The following is an 18,850-nucleotide window of genomic DNA, read 5'->3' on the forward strand; positions in this document are numbered from 1 at the left end:
GTAGTCCTGGAGTGGTGAGATCCATCCGTGGGAAATGCTTCCTCTGCAGCCAGCTGTGGAGGTTGCTCTGCTGCGTCTCAGGCAGTTTGTGGCTCTGCTGGCACCAGCAGCTTCCAACTGGTTGTGGCCAGAGAGCAGTTACTTAAATTTTCTCCCCTCCTTTGCTCACAGAATCCTCATGATTGCACATTTCAGGAGCCTTCAGGATCACTTCTCCACCTCTTGGCTAACTGAGAAGCTGAAGCCAACCACAGCATCTTGCCTCCACGGCTGCAGCATTCCCTCCCTGGGCTTTCCCAGGCAGGTGTGTTTGGAGGTGAGACCCAGGGGCAGCAAGGAGGACACTTCAACCCTTTAGCAGCTTGTCTCCACTGCAGGAAGTTTTAGGAGGGAGAGATTGTCCAGTGCCACGAAATCCATACAAAGCCAAGGAGTGAGAAGCTTTCTGACCATGAGGCTCCTTCCTCTCTGCTGTGTGGGTGTTGGCTTGAGGAGATGCTCACAAGAAGGTGTTGTGGAGGCTGCCCTGGCAGTCTGGGTCTCTCTTTGAGAGTTATCTCAGTGCCTTGCAAACCAGGAGTGAACAGAGAAGGGTTAAATGTGGCATTTACTGGCAGGAACGGTTGGGTGTGAGTTCATAACTGGAACTGGCAAGAGATTAACTGAGGTGGTCGAGGCTGGAAGAGGTGCCCAGACCTGTGGGCACTTGGTATGTCCAGGAAGGACAGCTACTGGCTGTAGAAAGGAGGCAGCTGCTCTCTTTTCATTGCCTGGAGGAGTCATTCCCTGGGGCAGTGGCTGGGGTGGAGGAGGAATCTGGGTGTGCAGACCTCATTGCGGCCTTCAGTATCTGGAGGGGGCTACAAGAAAGCTGGGGAGGGACTTTTGAGGGTGTCAGGGAGTGATAGGACTGGGGGGGATGGAGCAGAACTAGAAGTGGGGAGATTCAGATTGGATGTTAGGAGGAAGATCCTCACCATGAGGGTGGTGAGAGCCTGGCACAGGTTGCCCAGGGAGGTGGTGGAAGCCTCATCCCTGGAGGTGTTTGCAGCCAGGCTGGATGTGGCTCTGAGCAACCTGCTGCAGCGTGAGGTGTCCCTGCCCATGGCAGGGAGGGGAGTTGGAACTGGCTGAACCTTGAGGTCCCTTCCAGCCCTGACAGATCTATGATTCTAAGTAAAACATCTCAGTGCTGGCCAGCAGCAAGTCAGGGGAAGGGCTTCTAATGGAAACTAAATAAACCTCATCTCTCCTCCTGGGCTGGTGGCTAATGGACTACAGGATGCTCTTGCTGGGAGGAGATGTGGTTCTTTCTCTGCTCAGTAGCTCTCCACAAACCTTTGTTGCTGGAACCTCTCCTGGAAAGTGCTTTTCTTGGCTTGGTTTGGTTTGTGGCTTGGGGGGGGGGGGGGGGGGGTTGGGGGTTGGCTTGTTGCATTTTCTTTTCATTTTTTTTTTGTCCCCAAAGTAAAAATGGTTTCCCAAACTTGGAAGGACTTTTGGGGGCAGGGGAGGCAGGCTCCATGGTCTTGCAGAACTCAGAATTAGATGGTGACAAAGTCTTCTGCCAGAAGGTCAGGTAGGTGGATGAGTGCCAGGCTGCAGCATTCTTCTACTCCATTCATTTCCACTCTGCTTCGATTCATGACATGCTGGGAAGGAGCAGAAAGAGCTATTTTTAGACAGCAAATGGTAGTAAAAGAAAACCCCAACAAGGGATTGCTCCTACTGTCTCCAACACACACAAATCTGAGGGTGTTTGGGTACAACTCTCCATGAACGTGTAGCAGAGCCAAAGACAACACCAGTCAGAGCTCTAAGGACCTTTCTGCTTTGCTGAGGACTTTTCCTGAGGGCACAGGACCATGGAAAAGTCCCTGCCTGGTGCTGGAAGGTGGCTCTGCACCCATGGGCACACCTGGAACGGGCTGAGGAGCAGCTCCTCTGCAGCATCCCCAGGGCAGCTGAGGCTGTGGCCAGTCCATGCTCTGGGACAAGCTCCGGGGGGAATCCCAGAATCCCAGCGTGGGAGGGGTTGGAAGGGACCTTTGGAGCTCATCCAGTCCACCCCCCCCTGCCAAGGCAGGGGCACCTAGGGGAGGTCACACAGGAATGCAGCCAGGTGGGTTGGGAATGTCTCCCCCACCTCTCTGGGCAGCCTGCCCCAGGGCATCAGCACCCTTCAATTAAAGAAGTTCCTCCTCATGTTTAGATGGAGCCTCTGGTGGTCCAGTTTGTGCCAGTCACCCCTTGTCCTGCCACTGGGTGCCACTGAACAAAGCCTGGCCCTATCCTCCTGCCACTCACCCCCCCTGAATTATTGATCAGCATTGATGAGATTCCCTCCCCCCCCAGCTGCTCTTTTCCAGACTAAAAAGACTCAACAGCTTCCTGGGGCTGTTGCCCCTTGCTGCAAAGTGCCTCTTTTGTGCCTGGGCAGTGGCTCAGGGCTGAAGCCCAGCCTTGCCTTGCCTCCTTTACCAACTCCATGAAATCTGTCAGACAGAGAGACACAAACGGGAGAGGGAGGTACAGCTCAGACCTGGTCTCTTGATCCTCTGCTGGGGGCACAGAACTGCAGGGAGAGAAGCAGCACAACAAAAAGTCAATCTCCACCACTGACTCAGCACCTTCCCTTTAGGACCCTGAGCTCCCTCCCCCCTTTTGTCTCTCAGAAGAGTTCAGGCTCTTTCCAATGGACTTTGGCAATTCTGATCAAAGCTCCTTTTGCTCCGGGAAGAGCAGGACCAGGAGCAGGCACTGGACCTCCTCAGGAGCTAGTTAGAATGAAAAAAAAAAGAAGAGAGAGGCTAAGAGCACTCTGAAGTGGAGCCAAACCCAGGCCAAATTAGCCTGGCACAGGGTTTTGATGCTGTCTTCCAAAGCTCCCTAGAATTTTCCTTCCCCTCTCATGTTACAGCCTCATGTCCTGCCCTTACGCACAGCCAGGATGTGCCTGGCAGCAGGATTTGGCCTCCTGCATTGCACCATCCTCCAAATGCTAAGGCTGAATGTCAGCAGAAACGTTCCCTGGTGCCTCTGGCTCTGCTCCATGGCCAGACAGGTTCCCTGGCTTTGCAGAGGTAAAAAGCAGCACCAGGGATCCGTGCGGAGAGGTGAAGGTCAGTGAGGTCCCAGAAGTGGTGGCAGAGGGAGAGGGGAGAGAGGCTTTAGGCACCTCAGAAATCTCCTGTTGGGTCCTGAGGGTGCAGAGCCTGATTCCCCAGGAGCTGCCAAGCAATAGCACTGTGGAATCATTTTGCTTGGAAGAGACCTTGAAGATCATCAAGTCCAACCCCAGCACTGCCAGGGCACCACCAGACCACAGCCCTCAGCACCACAGCTCCATGGCTTTGAAACCCCTCCAGGGATGGAGACCCCACCACTGCCCTGGGCAGCCTGGGCCAGGGCTTGGCAACCCTTTGGGGGGAGAAATTCTTCCTCATGTCCAATTTAAACCTCCCCTGGGGCAACTTGAAGCCATTTCCTCTTGTCCTGTCAAAGCTGAATGTGCTCAGCTCCAGACAGAGCAGCAAGAGGCCATGACTCCAGGTAGGTTGTTCTCCTTCCCAAGGATTGTTTAAGGAACCAAAGGATCAGTAGAGAGCAGTGGTTACCTTTCCTTCTCAGCCATGTCTTGTTTCTCTTCTGCCCTGTAAACACAAACCACCTTTGAAATCCCTCATCTGGAGTCCAGCAGGGTGAAGGAGCAGAGTGCCTAAAGCCTTCCTGGGGAGACATCTGGAGCTCAGAGAGGGATTCCAGGTCTGCTTCTTGCCCCTGTGCTATGCAGCCTTGCTCTCAGGATGCCACTGCTGGCCCTGGAGGGATGGAGCTTGGGCTGGACAGCTCCCAGCTAATGCTGAACAGAATCAGAATGCATTGGGTTGGAAGGGACCCTGGAAGGTCATCTTGTCCAAGCCCCCTGCAGTCAGCAGGGACACCTCCAGCTCGAGCAGAATTGCCTGGTTATAACACAAGCAATGATGGGAGAGAGCAAGAACATGCCCAGAAAATGAACCCATCCTCCACCTGCCCCCAGCTGAATCCTACCTTTCTTTCCTGGCCTTGATCCTCTCTTCTTCATATCTGTGACAAACAGGAAACATTCTTTCAGTGTTGCCCACCCAGAACCGTTCTCTTTTCACAGAATCCCCAAACCCCAGCATGGAGAGGTGGGAAGGGACCTCTGGAACTCATCCAGTCCAACCCTCCCTGCTCCAGCAGGGCTCCCACAGCAGCTTGCCCAGGAGCACAGTGCCCAGGGAGGGGTTTGGAAGCTCTGCACAGAAGGAGACTCCACAACCTCTCTGGGCAGCCTGCTCCAGCACCCTCACACCAAAGAATTGTCTCCTCCTGCTCAGATGGAACCTCCTGGCTCCCACTTTGTGCCCCTTGCTCTAGTTCTGTTTGCTCTGAAGGTGACAGAAACCAGAAAGCAGAGCAGTGAGCAGGCTCCAGTTTGGCACCAGTGTGTGACTGGGACAAGGTCTGCCCCAGGCTCTGCATTTCCAGTGTGTGGGTTCATAGAATCAATAAGGTTGGAAAAGACCTCAAAGATCATCAAGTCCAAGCTGTCACCCAACACCTCCTGACAACCAAACCATGGCTCCAAGGGTCACATCCAATCCCCTCTTGAACACCTCCAGGGATGGGGACTCCACCACCTCCCTGGGCAGCACATTCCAGTGGCCAACAACTCTCTCTGGGAAGAGCTTTCTCCTCACCTCCAGCCTAAACCTCCCCTGGCACAGCTTGAGACTGTGTCCTCTTGTTCTGGTGCTGGTTGCCTGGGAGAAGAGACCAACCCCCACCTGGCTACAACCTCCCTTCAGGGAGTTGTAAAGAGCAAGAAGGTCTCCCCTGAGCCTCCTCTTCTGCAGGCTAAGCAACCCCCAGCTCCCTCAGCCTCTCCTCCCAGGGCTGTGCTCCAGACCCCTCCCCAGCCTCCTTGCCCTTCTCTGGACACCTTCAAGTCTCTCAATGTCCTTCTTAAATTGAGAGGCCCAGAACTGGACTGGTTCTGACTCCACAGCAGATCCTGCTGCAGGGGGCTTTGTCCTGTGCCTCCTCAGAGCTGGGGGTGCCCTGGGGTGGCCCTGGGATACTCACTGTAGGACACAGTCTGGGATCTGTACATGCTCCATGGGGATGAGCTGCTCCAGTTCCTCCAGGCTGTGAACGTATTGGATCTTGTTGATAAACTTCACACTGGCAGAGAGGGGAAGAGGAAGTGCCTGAGGGCTTGGCTGGATGTTCTCTCCTTAGGCAGTCAGAGTTTTCCTGGGGGAAGCTGGGAGTGCTGCATTGCTGCATCCCCTGCAGGCTGAGTGTGTCCATCCCCTGCCTGGGGCTAGCAGGCTGCTGACTGCCAGTGGTGGTGAGATGCCACCTGGCTTTGCACTGCCCCCCACCTCAGTATCTGTAGGAGGGAGAGGGGACCTCCATTCCTGCCCTCCCCAGGGGATCTTTGTGCACTGTCCACTGGGACAAGCTTTGATCTGGATCCAGGCCACTACAGCAGACTCAGAGTGGTTTGAGTTGGGAGAGACCTTAAAGATCACCTCCCACCAGCACAGGTAGCTCAAGGTCTCATCCAGCCTGGCCTTCAACACCTCCAGGGAGGAGGCAGCCACAGCCTCCCTGGGCAGCCTGTGCCAGTGTCTCCCTACCCTCACTCTCAAGAATTTCTTCCTCATCTCCAGTCTTGGTCTCCCTTCTCCCAGCTCCAAGCCATTGTCCCTTGTCCTGTCACTCCCAGCCCTTGTCACAAGTCCCTCCCCAGTTCTTCTGGAGTCCCTTCAGCTAGTGGAAGGCTGCTCTGAGGTCTCCCTGGAGCCTTCTCCAGGCTGCACAGCCCCACCTCTCCCAGCCTGTCCCCACAGCAGAGGGTCTTCAGCCCTTTGATCATCCTCTGGACCTGCTCCAGCCATCTCGAGTGGCAGTCCCACCTTGGTTGCTCCTGATTAAAGGTGAGTTGAAGATCTGATTCATGAGTCTGAACTTGCCCTCTAAAGGCAGCTGAGCTTGGGAGGCTCTGGCAGGTACCTGATGAAGGGTCTGGAGATGGCCAGCACGGTCCGGATGAACCAGGATGGGTGCACAATGATCAAGGCTTTCAGGTTCTTCCTCAGCCTGTGGAGAAGCCATGGGGTGGAAAATCAGCTTCCAAGAACCTGCTCTTAACCCCCTGGAATATGTTAGGTCAGCACTAAACCATGGCCTTCAGCACCACAGTTCCACATAGCTTTGAAACTCCTCCAGGGATGGAGACTCCACCACCGCCCTGGGCAGCCTGGGCCAGGGCTTGACAACCCTTCTGGGGAAGGAATTGTTCCTCATGTCCAACCTAAACCTCCCCTGGGGCAACTTGAGGCCATTTCCTGTCACTTGTTCCTTGGGAGAAGAGCCCAACCCCCACCAGGCTCCAGCCTCCTCTCAGGGAGCTGTAGAGAGCAGTGAGGTCTCCTCTCAGCCTCCTCTTCTCCAGGCTGAACATCCCCAGCTCCCTCAGGACTTGTGCTCCTCACAGGACCCTTCCCAGGAGCACTGCTCTGATCTCTGTGAAGCTGCTCGGGGAGGGAAGGGGAAGCAGAGTGATGAAGGGAGCCTGGAGGAGTCAGAATGCTGCGGCAGAGGAAGGGATTCCAGAGCGCAGGGAGTGAGGAAGGCTTGGAAGAGATGGAAGCAGGGGACTGGGGAGAACGAAGAGGCAACACCAAGAGGACTCTCACCTCCTGTCTATCATCTGGTAGCACTTCTTGAGCCAGCCCAGGCCTGGCATCCTCCTGCGGGGCGTCGCTCCGTTCAGGTACACGATCATGTAGTCCTCAGCCACCAGCAGCTCCAGGCTGCTGATCACATATCTGTTGGGTGGTGAGGGACATGAGACTCAAAAAAGGACCCTTGGCATTCCTTCAGCTGCCTGTGTGCCATCCCCCAAGGACTGCAGACCCCTTCTTTTAGAGCTTGGAAGAGGTTTTGGATTCCCCTGGCACCCCGGGGTGATTCTTAGGGGCTGTTGGAGGTCGTCAGCAGAGTGCCTGCGCTGCTGGACATCCCTGCTCTGTTCCTCTGCCCAGCAGCAGCAGCTCCCAGCTGCTCAGCATTGCATGCATATGCTCTGGCCTGGCTGGGAGTCCATCACTGGCATCATTAACACTGAGGCTTTGAGTGCTTTGACTCGCTGGACTTGGACACAAACGCCGTGGGCAGCGTCGCGCCCGGCCTGCAGCTGCACTCGGGGTGTGTTTGGCCTGGATTCAAACTCCTTCCAGCAATGAGCACATGGAAAATGATTCCCCAGCGCCCCAGTTACCTTCCCTGCCCTCTCCTCCCTCACAGACCTTGAGCAGCCACTTACAGGAAGAGGTTCTCCATGATGTAGTGGTAATCAGCCAGGTTGCTGTCCGGGAGATAGCAGGCAGCAAAGACAATGATGGCATTGAGCCCTTCTCCATAGTACCCTGGCAGAGACAGACAGAGGCAGCATCAGGGACCCTTTCCAGGGGGAGATGCCAGAGCTGGAGGGACAATAGCAGTGAAGATACAGCTGAGCACCTGCTCTAGCTGCAAATGTCCCTGCTGACTGCAGCAGGCTTGGACGAGATGACCTTTAAAGGTCCCTTCCAACCCCTTCCCTGAGTCTGTACATTGCTGAGCGTGGAGCTGGGCTGGCTGTGTGCCTCTCTTCAGCTCTGGCTAAGTTCTTGTCTCTCTTCCATGATCACATTTGCCTCTGATCCTCACTCTGGCTGTCACAATGCACTTTGGAGCTCAGGGAAGGGATCTGTGCGTGCCCAAGCACAGGGCTGGGAGCTTTGCCCTGGGGGTGCTGCTTGGCTTTGCTCAGCTTGAGCAATGGGCACTCTGTGGACGTGGTGGCCTTCAGCTGTGCCTCAGGGACAGCTCAGGGCTCAGCTATGGAGGGATTAAGCTCCTGCAGTCCCCTCATGGCTGGTTGTGCTGCCTGTACCCAGGGCTGGGCCAGGCTATATTCAGCCTTGCTCAGAGCCAGCTTTGTCCCTGCTCTGCTTGGTTGGTGTCTAGCATGGGCTGGGTGCTTTCCATAGAGTCACTGCGTGGTCTGGGTTCAGGGCATCTGTAAGGCTCATCCAGTCCAAGCCCCTGCAGTCAGCAGGGGCATCTGCAACCAGAGCAGGCTGCTCAGAGCCACAAACCATCTCCCACCTCTCTGGGCAGCCTGGACCAGGGTCTCACCACCCTGCGTGTAGGAAAATTCTTCCTTCTCTCAGGTGTGAATCTCCCTCTCTTAGTTCCAAAGCATCCCCCCCTTGTCTTGTCCCAACAGGCCCTGCTCCCCAGTCTGTCCCCAGCTTTCTTACAGTCCCCTTTCAGCCCTGCAAAGCCACCGGGAGGGCTCTCTTTGGGGCTTGTCTGCCACACAGTGGCACCAAATGAGCAGCGATTTGCCCTCAAAGGGTCGGAACAGCCACTCAGGGCAGCTCCTCCAGCTTGACAAAGAGGGAGCAAAGGCAAGGCAGGAAGGCAGGAGGAGGGTCCCTGTGGCTCACCTCCGTGTGTCACCACTCTCATGTAGGGTTTGATCATCTGCAGGTCGATGCGGTGCTCCTGCTCGCCGATGATCACAGTCCTCCAGAGCCTCCCGTTGGCAGCGCTCCCATCCTCGGCCCCACCGTCCCCAAACAGGTCTGCACTGTCCCCAGGCATGTTCTTGGCTGTGGCTACAGGAGTGTCATCTGCAGAAAGGGACAACCAGGCTGGGGAGAGGCCCTGCAGGAGCTCTGGTGTGCAGGGAGAGGCAGCAGCAACCCCAGGCTGAGGAGGAGCCATCTCCTCTGCAGCTTAGACTCATGGAATCCTGGAATGGTTTGGGTTGGAGAAGCCCTCTGGGATCACCCAGTCCAACCAGCAACCCAACCCCACCATGGCCACCAAACCATGGCCCCAGGTGCCATGGCCACAGGTTTCTTGAACCCCTCCAGGGCTGGGGACTCCACCTGGGCAGCCTGTGCCAATCCCTGACCACTCTTGCAGGAAAGGCATTTTTCCTCCTCTCCAACCTCACCCTCCCCTGGCACAATTTGAGGTTATTTCCTCTCCTTCTATCACCTGAGCCAAGGGGGAAGAGACCAAAACCCCACCTGACTGCAGCCTCCTCTCAGGGAGCTGCAGAGAGCAATGAGGTCTCCCTCAGCCTTCTCCTCTCCAGGCTGAACACCCCCAGTTCCCACAGCTGCTTCTCCCCCAGCTCTGTTCCCCAGACCCTTCCCCAGCCCTTCTTGGACCTGCTCCAGCCTCTCAATGTCCTTCTTGGAGTGAGGGCCCCAAAACTGAGCCCAGGATTGGAGGTGTGGCTTCACCAGGGCCAGGCAGAAGGGGACAATCACATCCCAAGACCTGCTGCCCACAGGTCACCTGGTGTTCCCAGGCAGCTTTTTTAGCCCTTGTCCAAGCCTGTCTCCTATCTCCAGCTGCTTTTGGTGAGGCTCAAACCCACCCCTACCCCTGCAGACCTTCACCCCTACCCCTGCAGACCTTCACCCCCACCTGGCCTTTTACCTTCCCATTCCAGTTCGTTCCCATTCCCCAGAAATTCCAGGGAATCTGTCTCATCAGGAGTTTCAATGTCATCCACATTGATGTCCAGGTCATCTGGGGTGTCCAAGAAGTCATCAGAGAGGATGGAGCCTTCACTCTGGTCCAGGGAGATGTTGATTTCAGGTGCCACAAGGGTCTTCCTCTTGCGGTGAGCCCCATTAAAGTTTAATGTGTTTGGGGGAGCTGGAGTGAAAGAGGTAAAGAGCTGAGAGGTTGTCCTCACCCTGCACCCTTAGAGCAAGGCCTGGGGCTTCCTTTAGGGAGCTTGGGAGCTAAGGGTGGTGGCTCATAGCTGGGGGGTCCTGGCTGCCTGCAGGTGTGGCAGTGCCCACACTGCTGAGACATCTCTTTCCTCCCCCAGCCCCTCAGGATGGCTCAGCAGATACAAATCTCTGCTGATTTCCTCTGCCTCCTGGGGGTTGTACTCCAAGGGAAGTGGCTCTCACTCTGACTAGGAGCTGGTTTGCCCCTGAGCTCCTGACAAGGCAAGGTGGTACTCACAGGATGTGTTTTCATCTTCTGTAGGGCTGCCCAGGGACTCCATCCCTGTCTCTTCTGGGAGAGGTCTGCAGGCAAAGACAGAGGGAAAAGACAGGAGGTAAGGCAGGGGAGAAGCTGTTTAGGAGAAGTCACTCTGGGGCAGGCAGTGGGCAGGGACAAACCTGGGGCACTCTGTGTGCTCTGCTCTGGAGTCATGGAACCAGACAAGTGCTGAGGTTGGAAGTGACCTCGGAGACCATCACCCAGAGCTCCCAATCCCAGCACTGCTGCTGAGCCACTGCCCCTAAACCACAGCCCTCAGCACCACCTCCATGTGGCTGTGAAACACACCCAGGGAGCTCTAGGGCTCCTCAAGGGGACCAGGGAACACAGAACCATTTTGGTTGGAAAAGACCTTCAAGATCATCCAGTCCAAGCCTTACCCCAGCACTGCCAGGGCCCCACTGAGCCCTCAGCACCACATCTCCAAGGCTTTGAAACCCCCCCAGGGATGGAGACTCCGCCACTGCCCTGGGCAGCCTGCACAGCACCTTCTGGAGCTGGAACTTTGCTGCCTGTGCTCCTGCTCCCTGCAGAGTGCAGGCCCTGAGCTCAGCAGGCTGTGCAGACCCTCTGAGCCTGGCTCTTCCTAAGCCTGGTAGGGGAGGCTTTGATGCTGGCAGCAGCTGAGCTGCTGGGGGATGCTGAGCCCAGGACCACTTTGCCCTCTGCCAGTGGTTTTGTAACCTGCAGCTGCTTTCTGCCACAGGGAGCAGAATGTGACCCAGCCCAGCTCCCCCTCTAAGACAAGGATCAGACCTTGGGTGGGATCCCAGAGCTGCCATCCCACCTTCCCCTCACCCCCAGCCCCAACTTTGACAAAAGCTGATGGTGGCTCCCAAACCACCCTGGGCTGAGATCCAGGCACCAGCCCCCAGGTGCACATTCTGGAGCCAAAGGCTTCCTCACTGCTCCCATCCTGGGGCTGCAGGGCTGAGGTCAGGGCTTGCAGCCTCTCCTGCTTGGCTCCTGCAAGCAAACCATTCCATGATGCTCTGAAAATGCTGAGTGCTGGCACAGCCCAGGGGTGAGCTGGGGTGAACTGGGGGTGGGGAAGCCCCCAGTTCTAAGGCAGAGGTGTAAGGATGAGGACAGGGCCGGTGCTCAGCAGCTGCTGGCCCTGCTGCCCGGTGATGCCAGGGAGGAAGGTGATGGGGAGGAGGCATGCAGGAGGACACAGCCTAGCTCTGCCCTGCAGAGGCTCCTCTCTGTGCTGCCATGACACCAGAGCCACCAGCCAAATTAAACCCTATAAATATTTAGATCCAGGGATAATCCTCTCCTGCCTGCTTGTTGTATATTCATGAGAGCTGGAGACCTGATCAAAGGCAACCTGCTCTCACCGGCAGCACCCAGACCCTGGGGGCTGCCACCGCACTCCTGAGCAGCCAGGACAATCCCTCTGGCCCCCTCCAGCCTCTCCTCCTCCCTTCTGCTCCTGTCTCCTGCCTGGTTGTTTATCTGCCTGTGAGCTGGCGCCTGGCACAACTTGGTGATACAGCATCAAAAGGGGGAGGGGGGAAGGGGAGGTGGCCCAGCTGTACCCAAGTACGTGCTGCAGGGAGGCAAGGCAGGGAGGCAAGGCAGGGAGGCAAGGCAGGGAGGCAAGGCAGGGAGGCAAGGCAGGGAGGCAAGGCAGGGAGGCAAGGCAGGGAGGCAAGGCAGGGAGGCAAGGCAGGGAGGCAAGGCAGCTCCCCGATGCTGGGATTCGGCTCAGAAGAGCAACGACCAATCCAGCGGAGGAGAAAAGGCCTTTCTTACCTTCCCGAAGGATGCTCGGCTCACTCCCTCCCAGCCTTGCCTGCGAATCTTCCTCCCCGCGGGCAGGCAGCCAGCCCCAGCCGCTGAGTGCTCTGCACCCAGCAGCTTCGCTAGAGGCTGAGTGCCACCATTTTGCTCTCTGCTGCCATCCTGCTGCCCAATTCCCCCTCCCGGGCACCTCCTCCCCGGGTTCCGAGCAGCCCCTGACCCGACGGCTGGCTGGGTGATGGAGTGAGCATGCTCCCGCCCCGCGCAGCATCATCATCATCATCATCGCAGGGCAGCACTTGCACGGCCAGCTGAGACAGACTGGCAGCAGGAGGCTCAACCATTGGGGAGCAGCAGGAGCCGGAGGGGGACGGAACACACAAACCCTTTCCTTGCCCCTTTGCACCTTTTGAGGAGCTGCTTCTGCCCGTCGGCAGCTGGGGGGAGGGTGGGACCGTGGCTGCCATGAGCAGCTGCATCCAGCTTGCTCAGAGCTTTGCCTGGGCTTTGGGGTTTATTTCTCGTCCCTTTTCCTTGCTGTTGTTTGTTGGTGGCAAGATTGGTTAATCACAGCTCAGCAAAAAATAGCTATGCAGCAAATCAGCTGCTGGAGAGCTGCTGTCCCACATGCAGCAGCTCCTGCCCTATTATTGTAATGCTTCTAGGAGGAAAGGGGGAGGAAGTGTCTTGGAAATGATTATTGATTTATTTTTAATGCCTGGTTAAACCCAGGCAGTGCTCTCTGAGTGCCTGCTTGGGGCTGTGTTTCACTTGCATCATTCCTGATCTAATCCCTCTCCCAGCAGGCTGAGGAGCTCTGGTCTCATCCCTGTCACTGCCCTGCCACCCTGCCAGCCTCCTCCTGGCCTTGCTTTGCCCCTGGGAGGAGGTGCTGGGGGCTCTGCAGAAGAAATGCCCCCGGGAGGCTTGCCTGGGGCTGGGGTGAGTTTGCTGCTTGCAGGGCAAGCGTGAAACAGAGCCTGGCACCTCCTGCTCCCAGGTGATGGTGTGGGGCAGAGCAGCCCAGGTGGGAGACAGCTTTGTGTCCATGTTCCCTAGGGAACCTTGGGCCAGTGCTTCCCTTCCCACACCTTCTCCTCCCTTCCCATACCTTCTCCTCCCTTCCCATACCTTCTCCTCCCTTCCCCTTGCCACACCTTCCCTTCTTTCCCTACCTCTCCACCTCCTTGCTGCCCTTTCTACTCCACAAGCAGCTTGTCAGCACAGTGCTGTGAGGGAGCCTCAGGCTGGCAGAGGTCCAGCAGCCCAGAGCTCTGCTCTCAAAGCCAAGGGAAAAATCCCATCCTAGAAGGCTGGGCTGAGCCCAGCTGTGGGGCCAGCGGAAGGCCAGGCTGGGTGCTGTGCCAGCAGTGGGGCTGGCACAGAGGTGCTCAGATCAGGCCTGCAGCTGGAGCTGGGTGAACAGAGAGGGGCTGAGCTCGGAGCCCAGCAGAACAGGGCAGCACTGTCTGTGAAGACAGAGGCTGTGTGGGCTGCCCAGGGGGGGCACAGCTGCAGCTGGCACACGGAGAGACAGCCCTGAAAAGACCCTCAAGAGCCCAGAGCCCAGCTGCAGCAGGGCTGGCTGCTGGCCGTGCTCCAGCAAGCTTTGGCCTTGGGGTGGGGATGAGGCTGGCTGCAGCCTTTGGGTGGCTGCAGGGGATTGCTTTAGCATGCTGTGGGGTTAGTAAAGTGATTGTAAAGGTGAGAGCTCCACTTTGGCACCCTCTTCCCTCCCTCCCTCCCTTTTCATCCATTCATCCATCCATCCACGCTAATCCCCCTGTCCTCTGCCCCCAGCTCCTCACCCTCTCCTTGCCATGCTCACAGAAGGGTGCCACAAGCCTCCCCCCAAAAAATCTTGAAGCATTCTGAGCAGCCTTGCTGCAAACTCTCTGTTCTCCTGCCCAATGCCCTGCTGGAGTTAAGATTCCTGCTGGCCCTGGGGCTGGGCAGGAGGGAGCTGCATGCTCCATGCCCTGCTGGTGGAAATGCAGGAGGAAATGAATTTCTCCCTGTTCTTTGTTTGTTTTTCTCAGGGAACAAACCTGGGGAAGTCCTCATCTTGCCACTCTTCCTTCACATCCACGTTCTCCATCCTCAAAGTGGCTTCTGTGGTCCCCATGGTGCTGGGAGAAGGGTTGGCTGCACGGTGGTTCCCTCAAGGAAGGGCTGAGGCTGGAAGGTGGAGAGGTTGGCATTGAGCATGGTGACTGAGGAGCATGAATCTCACCCACAGCCTGCAGGGCAGGGGTGCTGCCAGCAGGCTCCACAGAGGAGCAGCCTCAGAGCTGCCCAGGGGCTTTGTGGCTACCTGACAAGTGCTGGACAAGAGAGGGAAGGAGAAGTTGGCCCTGATCAGAGCAACAGGTCTGTCCCTGCTCTGTTGAGGCCCCAGTGCTTCTCCTTGAGGATCAGCACCCTCTGGGATGATGGCCACCTGGTTTTTCCCTTGTTCCTTGTCTTCCAATGCTCATCTCAACCTCACCAAGCACTTCTGCTGAGGGGAATGAGGTGTGGCTGAAAGGGGAGGGAAGAGCAAGCTCCCCCCAGGCTGCTCTCAGGCTGCTCTGGCAGTGGCATCAGTTTCCCCTTTGCTGGCCTGGCAAAATGCAGAGAAATTCCTGACTGCTGCTGGCCTCTGCCCCAACCCTGTGCTTGTCCCTGCCCCCCAGAAGGGAACAGAGGAGAGCAAAGAAGCCCTCACAGGGATGTGGAACATCCTTCCACACCCCTGAAGAATCCTCACCTCTGCCTTGCTCCCAGGTAAACCAAAGCAGATGCCAAAAAGCTGGAGCAGCTCCAGCAGAGCCAAGGTGCTGCTCCCAGCCTGGGCTCTCTCCTGCACTGCTGTGAGCAGTGCTGTCAGCTCAGTCCCTGCTTTCACTCCCACTGACACCCCAGCAGCAGAAGGGGCCCTCAGGGCTTTCACTGGAAGGTTCCTGCACTGCCAGCCAGCCAGGATCAGACCTTTGTGCTCATTTCCCAGGGCCTGCACCTGCAGCTGAGGGCTCAGGACCAGCCCCTGCAGGACCAGCTCTGGTTGGAGGGAGCAGATACTTTGCTCTTAGCTGAACACTGCTGCAGCTGAGCCTGGAGGGGGCAAGGTCAAGCCACATCTTGGATAGCATCTGCTCAAGTGCAGTCAGCTCCTGGGCTGGGCTGGATGCATTAACCCAGCCACTGCTTAAAAACCACAGAGATGTGGTGCTGAGGGCCATGATTTAGCACCAGATGTGGTAGAGTTAGAGAATGGTTGGAGTGGATGAGCTCAAAGGGCTTTTCCAGCCCAAATGATTCAATAAATGTCCTTCCTGAGCTCAGCCTTCACACTGTGACTGTGCCCAGGCACTGGATGGGGACTATTTCATGTTAGGAGCAGCTGATTTCAGGCTGCTTCTGCCTGTCCTTGGTGTCAGGGCAATCAGCACCTGGCAGAGCCTGATCCTGATCCCAGGGCGTTCTCTGCTCCCTTTGGAGGCTGCTCCTCACAGAGGTGATGGCCTGGAGGGAGAGCAATCTGTGTGCATCTGTTCTGAAGGAATGGAGCTATGGAGAGGCCTGAGTCAACCCAGCATCTGTCCTTATTCCAGGTGCTGGCAGAGACAGGGATGAGAGCAAGGAGCTGGCTGGGAGCACTGCAGGGCTCTCTCCCTGCCTGGTGTCTCTCATCCTCCCCCCGGGCACACACAGGATGCCTTCTCCCCTCACCCCCACGCCTGGCTGCCCGCGATGCCCACGCCAGGGTCACACACGGCTCCATTTTTGATTCCCCTGCATGCAGGCAAAGGAGACACCTCGGGGCCGCCACAGACCCCCCCCTTCCCCCTCCTCCCCGCCGCTGTCATCTGCTCGCTGCTCTCCCTGAAGGCATCATGGAGGGAGGCAGTGGAAAAGCAAAGCAGCGAAGCAAACCGCGGGCTGGAGCCTGACGCCTGTCATTCCCAAGGCCTGCCCGGCAGGATGGAAGCTCAGCCGCTGCTGTACTCACCGAGGCTGCCGGCTAGCGAGGAACAAAGCAGATGCTGCCTGGATCCCAGCCCAGCATCCCTCCGGCTGGAGAAGGGCTGCTCAGGAGCTCCAGCGCCGGGACGCAGGGGCAGACGTCTGCGGCTGCCTCAGCAGAGGGCTGCGGGGATGCATCTAGCTCGGCATTCCTCAAAGCATTCCTTGCTGTGGCAGCTGGATTTTGGGGCGGGATGGGGGGGTGGGAATCGAGGGCAGTTATTTGTATTCCATGGCTGCTGCTTCCTCCTCCCCCTCCCAAGGTACTTTATTATTATTATTACTATTAATATTATTATTTGCTGCTTGCAGCTGGCTAAGCCTCAGCTGCCCTAAGGCAGCTAATTGCACTGCTTTTGTGTGTGAGGAGGGTGAGGGTGGTGGAGATGGTGATGGGAGGGTGTGTGTGTGTGTGTGCTATGGAGGATGGGTGGAGAAAGGAGCTGGAAGCATCCTCCTTTCGGTGTCACCTCTCCTCCAATTGGCTGCGAGGTACCAAAGCTCTCCCTGCACTCTTCCTCCGGATGAGTGATGCTGGCAGGGGCTGGGCACAGCGGCTGCCGTCAGTGGGAGCCGGGGATGCTCATCAGCCAGCAGGATCTGCTGCTGGAGGAGGTGTGGGAGATGGGGAGGGGTGGGTGGGAAGGGGAGGGCTTCTTTGTACAGTGCATCACTCACTGAGGAAGGAAAAAGGTGGCCTCAGCGAGCGGTGGGCTGCAGGATTTGGGGATAGGCTGAGAGAGTTGGGGCTGTTCAGCCTGGAGAAGGCTCCAGGGAGAGCTTAGAGCAGCCTTCCAGTACCTGAAAGGGGCTCCAGGAGAGCTGGGGAGGGACTTTTCACAAGGGCTGGGAGTGCCAGGATGAAGGACGATGGCTTTGAGCTGGGAGAGGGGAGACTGAGACTGGAGATGAAGAAGAAATTCTTGAGAGTGAGGGTGGGGAGACTCTGGCCCAGGCTGCCCAGGGAGGTGGCTGAATCCCCATCCCTGGAGGGGTTTCAGAGCTGCAGAGCTGTGGTGCTGAGGGCCATGGTTCAGCCCCAGCCTGGGCAGAGCTAGAGAATGATTGGACTGGATGCTCCTAAAGGTCTTTCCGACAGAAACGTTCCTGCGGTTGGCTGTTTTGCAGGCGGCTGCAGCCGACAGAGCAGGACGGCAGATGTGTGAGTACCACAGCCTGTGAATGCCATCTACTGGCTGCCATCCCAGCCCTTGGAGCCCGAGGATTTTCTTTTTCAGCCTGCTCTCGGAGGTATTTCATTGAGCACATGCTGATGGGCTGAGCTGGCCCAGCGCTGCCTGCCAGGACAAATGGTCATGTTGGGAATCCATTTTCCGTACAACTGCTGGGATGTAGAAAGGCAGCACTGCACCAGGCTGGTTTTCCAGCACCACAGTTCCTCTGGGAATTCTCCTGTGCTGAACCCAGCCACTTTGGAGGAGGTAATAACAGGAGAAGGGTTGAATCATAGAACCATGCTGAGGTTGGAAGAGAGCTTCGAGATCATCAGGTCCAGCTGCTCACCTGGAGCTCACCATCTCAACACTGCAGCTAAGCCTCTGCCACTGCACAACGACCCTCAGCACCACACCCACACAGGGATGAGTCCCCAGCCCTGGAGGTGTTCAAGAGACCTGTGGCCACGGCACTTGCGGCCGTGGTTTAGAGGCCATGGTGGTGTTGGGTTGCTGGTTGGACCGGGTGGGCTCAGAGGCCTCCTCCAGCCGAAACAGTTCCGTGGTTCTGTGTTTGCTCTCCTACCTGCATGAGGAAGGAGGGAGCGACTTGTTCCAGGCGCTGATGCTCCCACCGCACGCCGCTGCTCCTTGCGCGCTGGTGGCAGTGGAACGCACGAAGCTGTTCCGCGGCCTGCCACAGGAGGGCGCTGAGCGCCCCCGGCCTGGACCATCGCTGCCGGCAGGGCTGGGAGATGCAGGCAGTGAGCTGTAGATGTCACTTTGCACCAGCAGATAGCAGGGGCTGGCGCCCGAAAGCGCCAGAGAATCACGGAATTGTTTGGACTGGAGAAGACCTCTAAGATGCCCGAGTCCAGCCATCAACCACCGCGGCCGCCAAACCCTGTCCCCAAGCGCCATGGCCACGCTTCCCCCGAGGGGAAAGCAGAAACGAGACCCCTTGGCCTCAGCTGATCTTTAGGGCTGGGCTGAAAGGCTGATGGTGCCCAGCAGACGCTGGGTGCTGGTGGTGACCTGTTTCAAGCCAAGCTGCCAGTGGGCTCAAGCTCCTGGAGCTATCAAGGGATGGCCAGGAGAGGAATGGATGCCTTGCTGAGGGTGATGCTCCAGCACGGTGGTGACCTCTTTCAAGTCAAGCTTCAAGAGGAGGCCAGAAGATGAATGGGTCCCTTATTGAGTGTGATGCTCCAGCACAAGCTCAGCCTCTTCCTAAACCTCAGAGAGCCCTCACTGAACAGAACATTTTGAACACCCAGCTCTGGGAGAAGCTTTTTAGAGCCCACATCTGAGCAGGCCGTGGAGGATCCACACAGGAGGTGTAAGGGCTGAGTAAATCTGGCTTGCACAGACGAGCTGCTCACAGGATGGCTTCCCCTGAGTGTCTGTGGTTTTCTCCTCTACTAGTCTGGATTTCCCCTCTCAGGTCAAGCAGAGGTTGCAGGTTTTCTCCTCACTGGTGAGGGGAAGAAATGAGCCTTTTAGTTTAAACATTCAACTGCAAAACACAATCCCAGCTGCTGGAGCTTGGAATTACCACCAAGCTCTGCTGCAGCTCTTGGGCTTGGCAGGGCTGGGGGTGCCACAGCTTGAGGTGGTGTAACGGCTGCTGGGTTCCCTGGGAATCCCCACGGAGGAGGCTGCAGAGCCTGGATGCTTCCTTCTGGAGCTGGGGATAAAAGCACAGAGTGAGGCTGGGAGGTGCCTCTGATCCAACCCCTGCTCAAAACAGGAGCAGCCAGAGGGGGTTCAGTGAAGGTCAGTGGCAGCCTGGCAGGGCA

General features: G+C 57.2%; 2 protein-coding genes across 3 annotated transcripts in view; one reads left to right on the forward strand and one right to left on the reverse strand.

Moving 5' to 3' along the window:
* Positions 1-3,457: 3,457 nt before the first annotated feature.
* On the reverse strand, positions 3,458-16,285 carry ATCAY (ATCAY kinesin light chain interacting caytaxin). Of its 2 annotated transcripts, XM_054175234.1 has the most exons (11): positions 15,863-16,285; positions 13,920-14,049; positions 10,084-10,148; positions 9,544-9,765; positions 8,535-8,720; positions 7,364-7,466; positions 6,735-6,866; positions 6,049-6,135; positions 5,113-5,211; positions 4,054-4,089; positions 3,459-3,653 (listed from the first exon to the last, which is right to left on the reverse strand). In XM_054175234.1, the coding sequence occupies exons 2-11, from the start codon at positions 13,994-13,996 to the stop codon at positions 3,614-3,616; spliced, it is 1,047 nt and encodes a 348-aa protein (XP_054031209.1). In that variant the 5' UTR covers positions 13,997-14,049; positions 15,863-16,285; the 3' UTR covers positions 3,459-3,613. The 2 variants fall into 2 exon arrangements, with proteins under 2 accessions (XP_054031210.1, XP_054031209.1); XM_054175235.1 differs by lacking the exons at positions 13,920-14,049; positions 15,863-16,285 and adding an exon at positions 11,884-12,092 and having other exon boundaries at positions 3,458-3,653.
* Positions 16,286-17,547: 1,262 nt separating this feature from the next.
* LOC104303242 (4-galactosyl-N-acetylglucosaminide 3-alpha-L-fucosyltransferase FUT6-like) overlaps positions 17,548-18,850 on the forward strand; it is a 28,415-nt gene continuing 27,112 nt past the window's right edge. The window contains exon 1 of the mRNA XM_054175434.1: positions 17,548-17,815. Coding sequence (XP_054031409.1) covers positions 17,548-17,815 — 268 coding nt within the window. The remainder of the gene's footprint in view (positions 17,816-18,850) is intronic.

Source organism: Dryobates pubescens, chromosome 31 (assembly GCF_014839835.1).
Source record: "Dryobates pubescens isolate bDryPub1 chromosome 31, bDryPub1.pri, whole genome shotgun sequence".
Lineage (NCBI taxonomy): Eukaryota > Metazoa > Chordata > Aves > Piciformes > Picidae > Dryobates > Dryobates pubescens.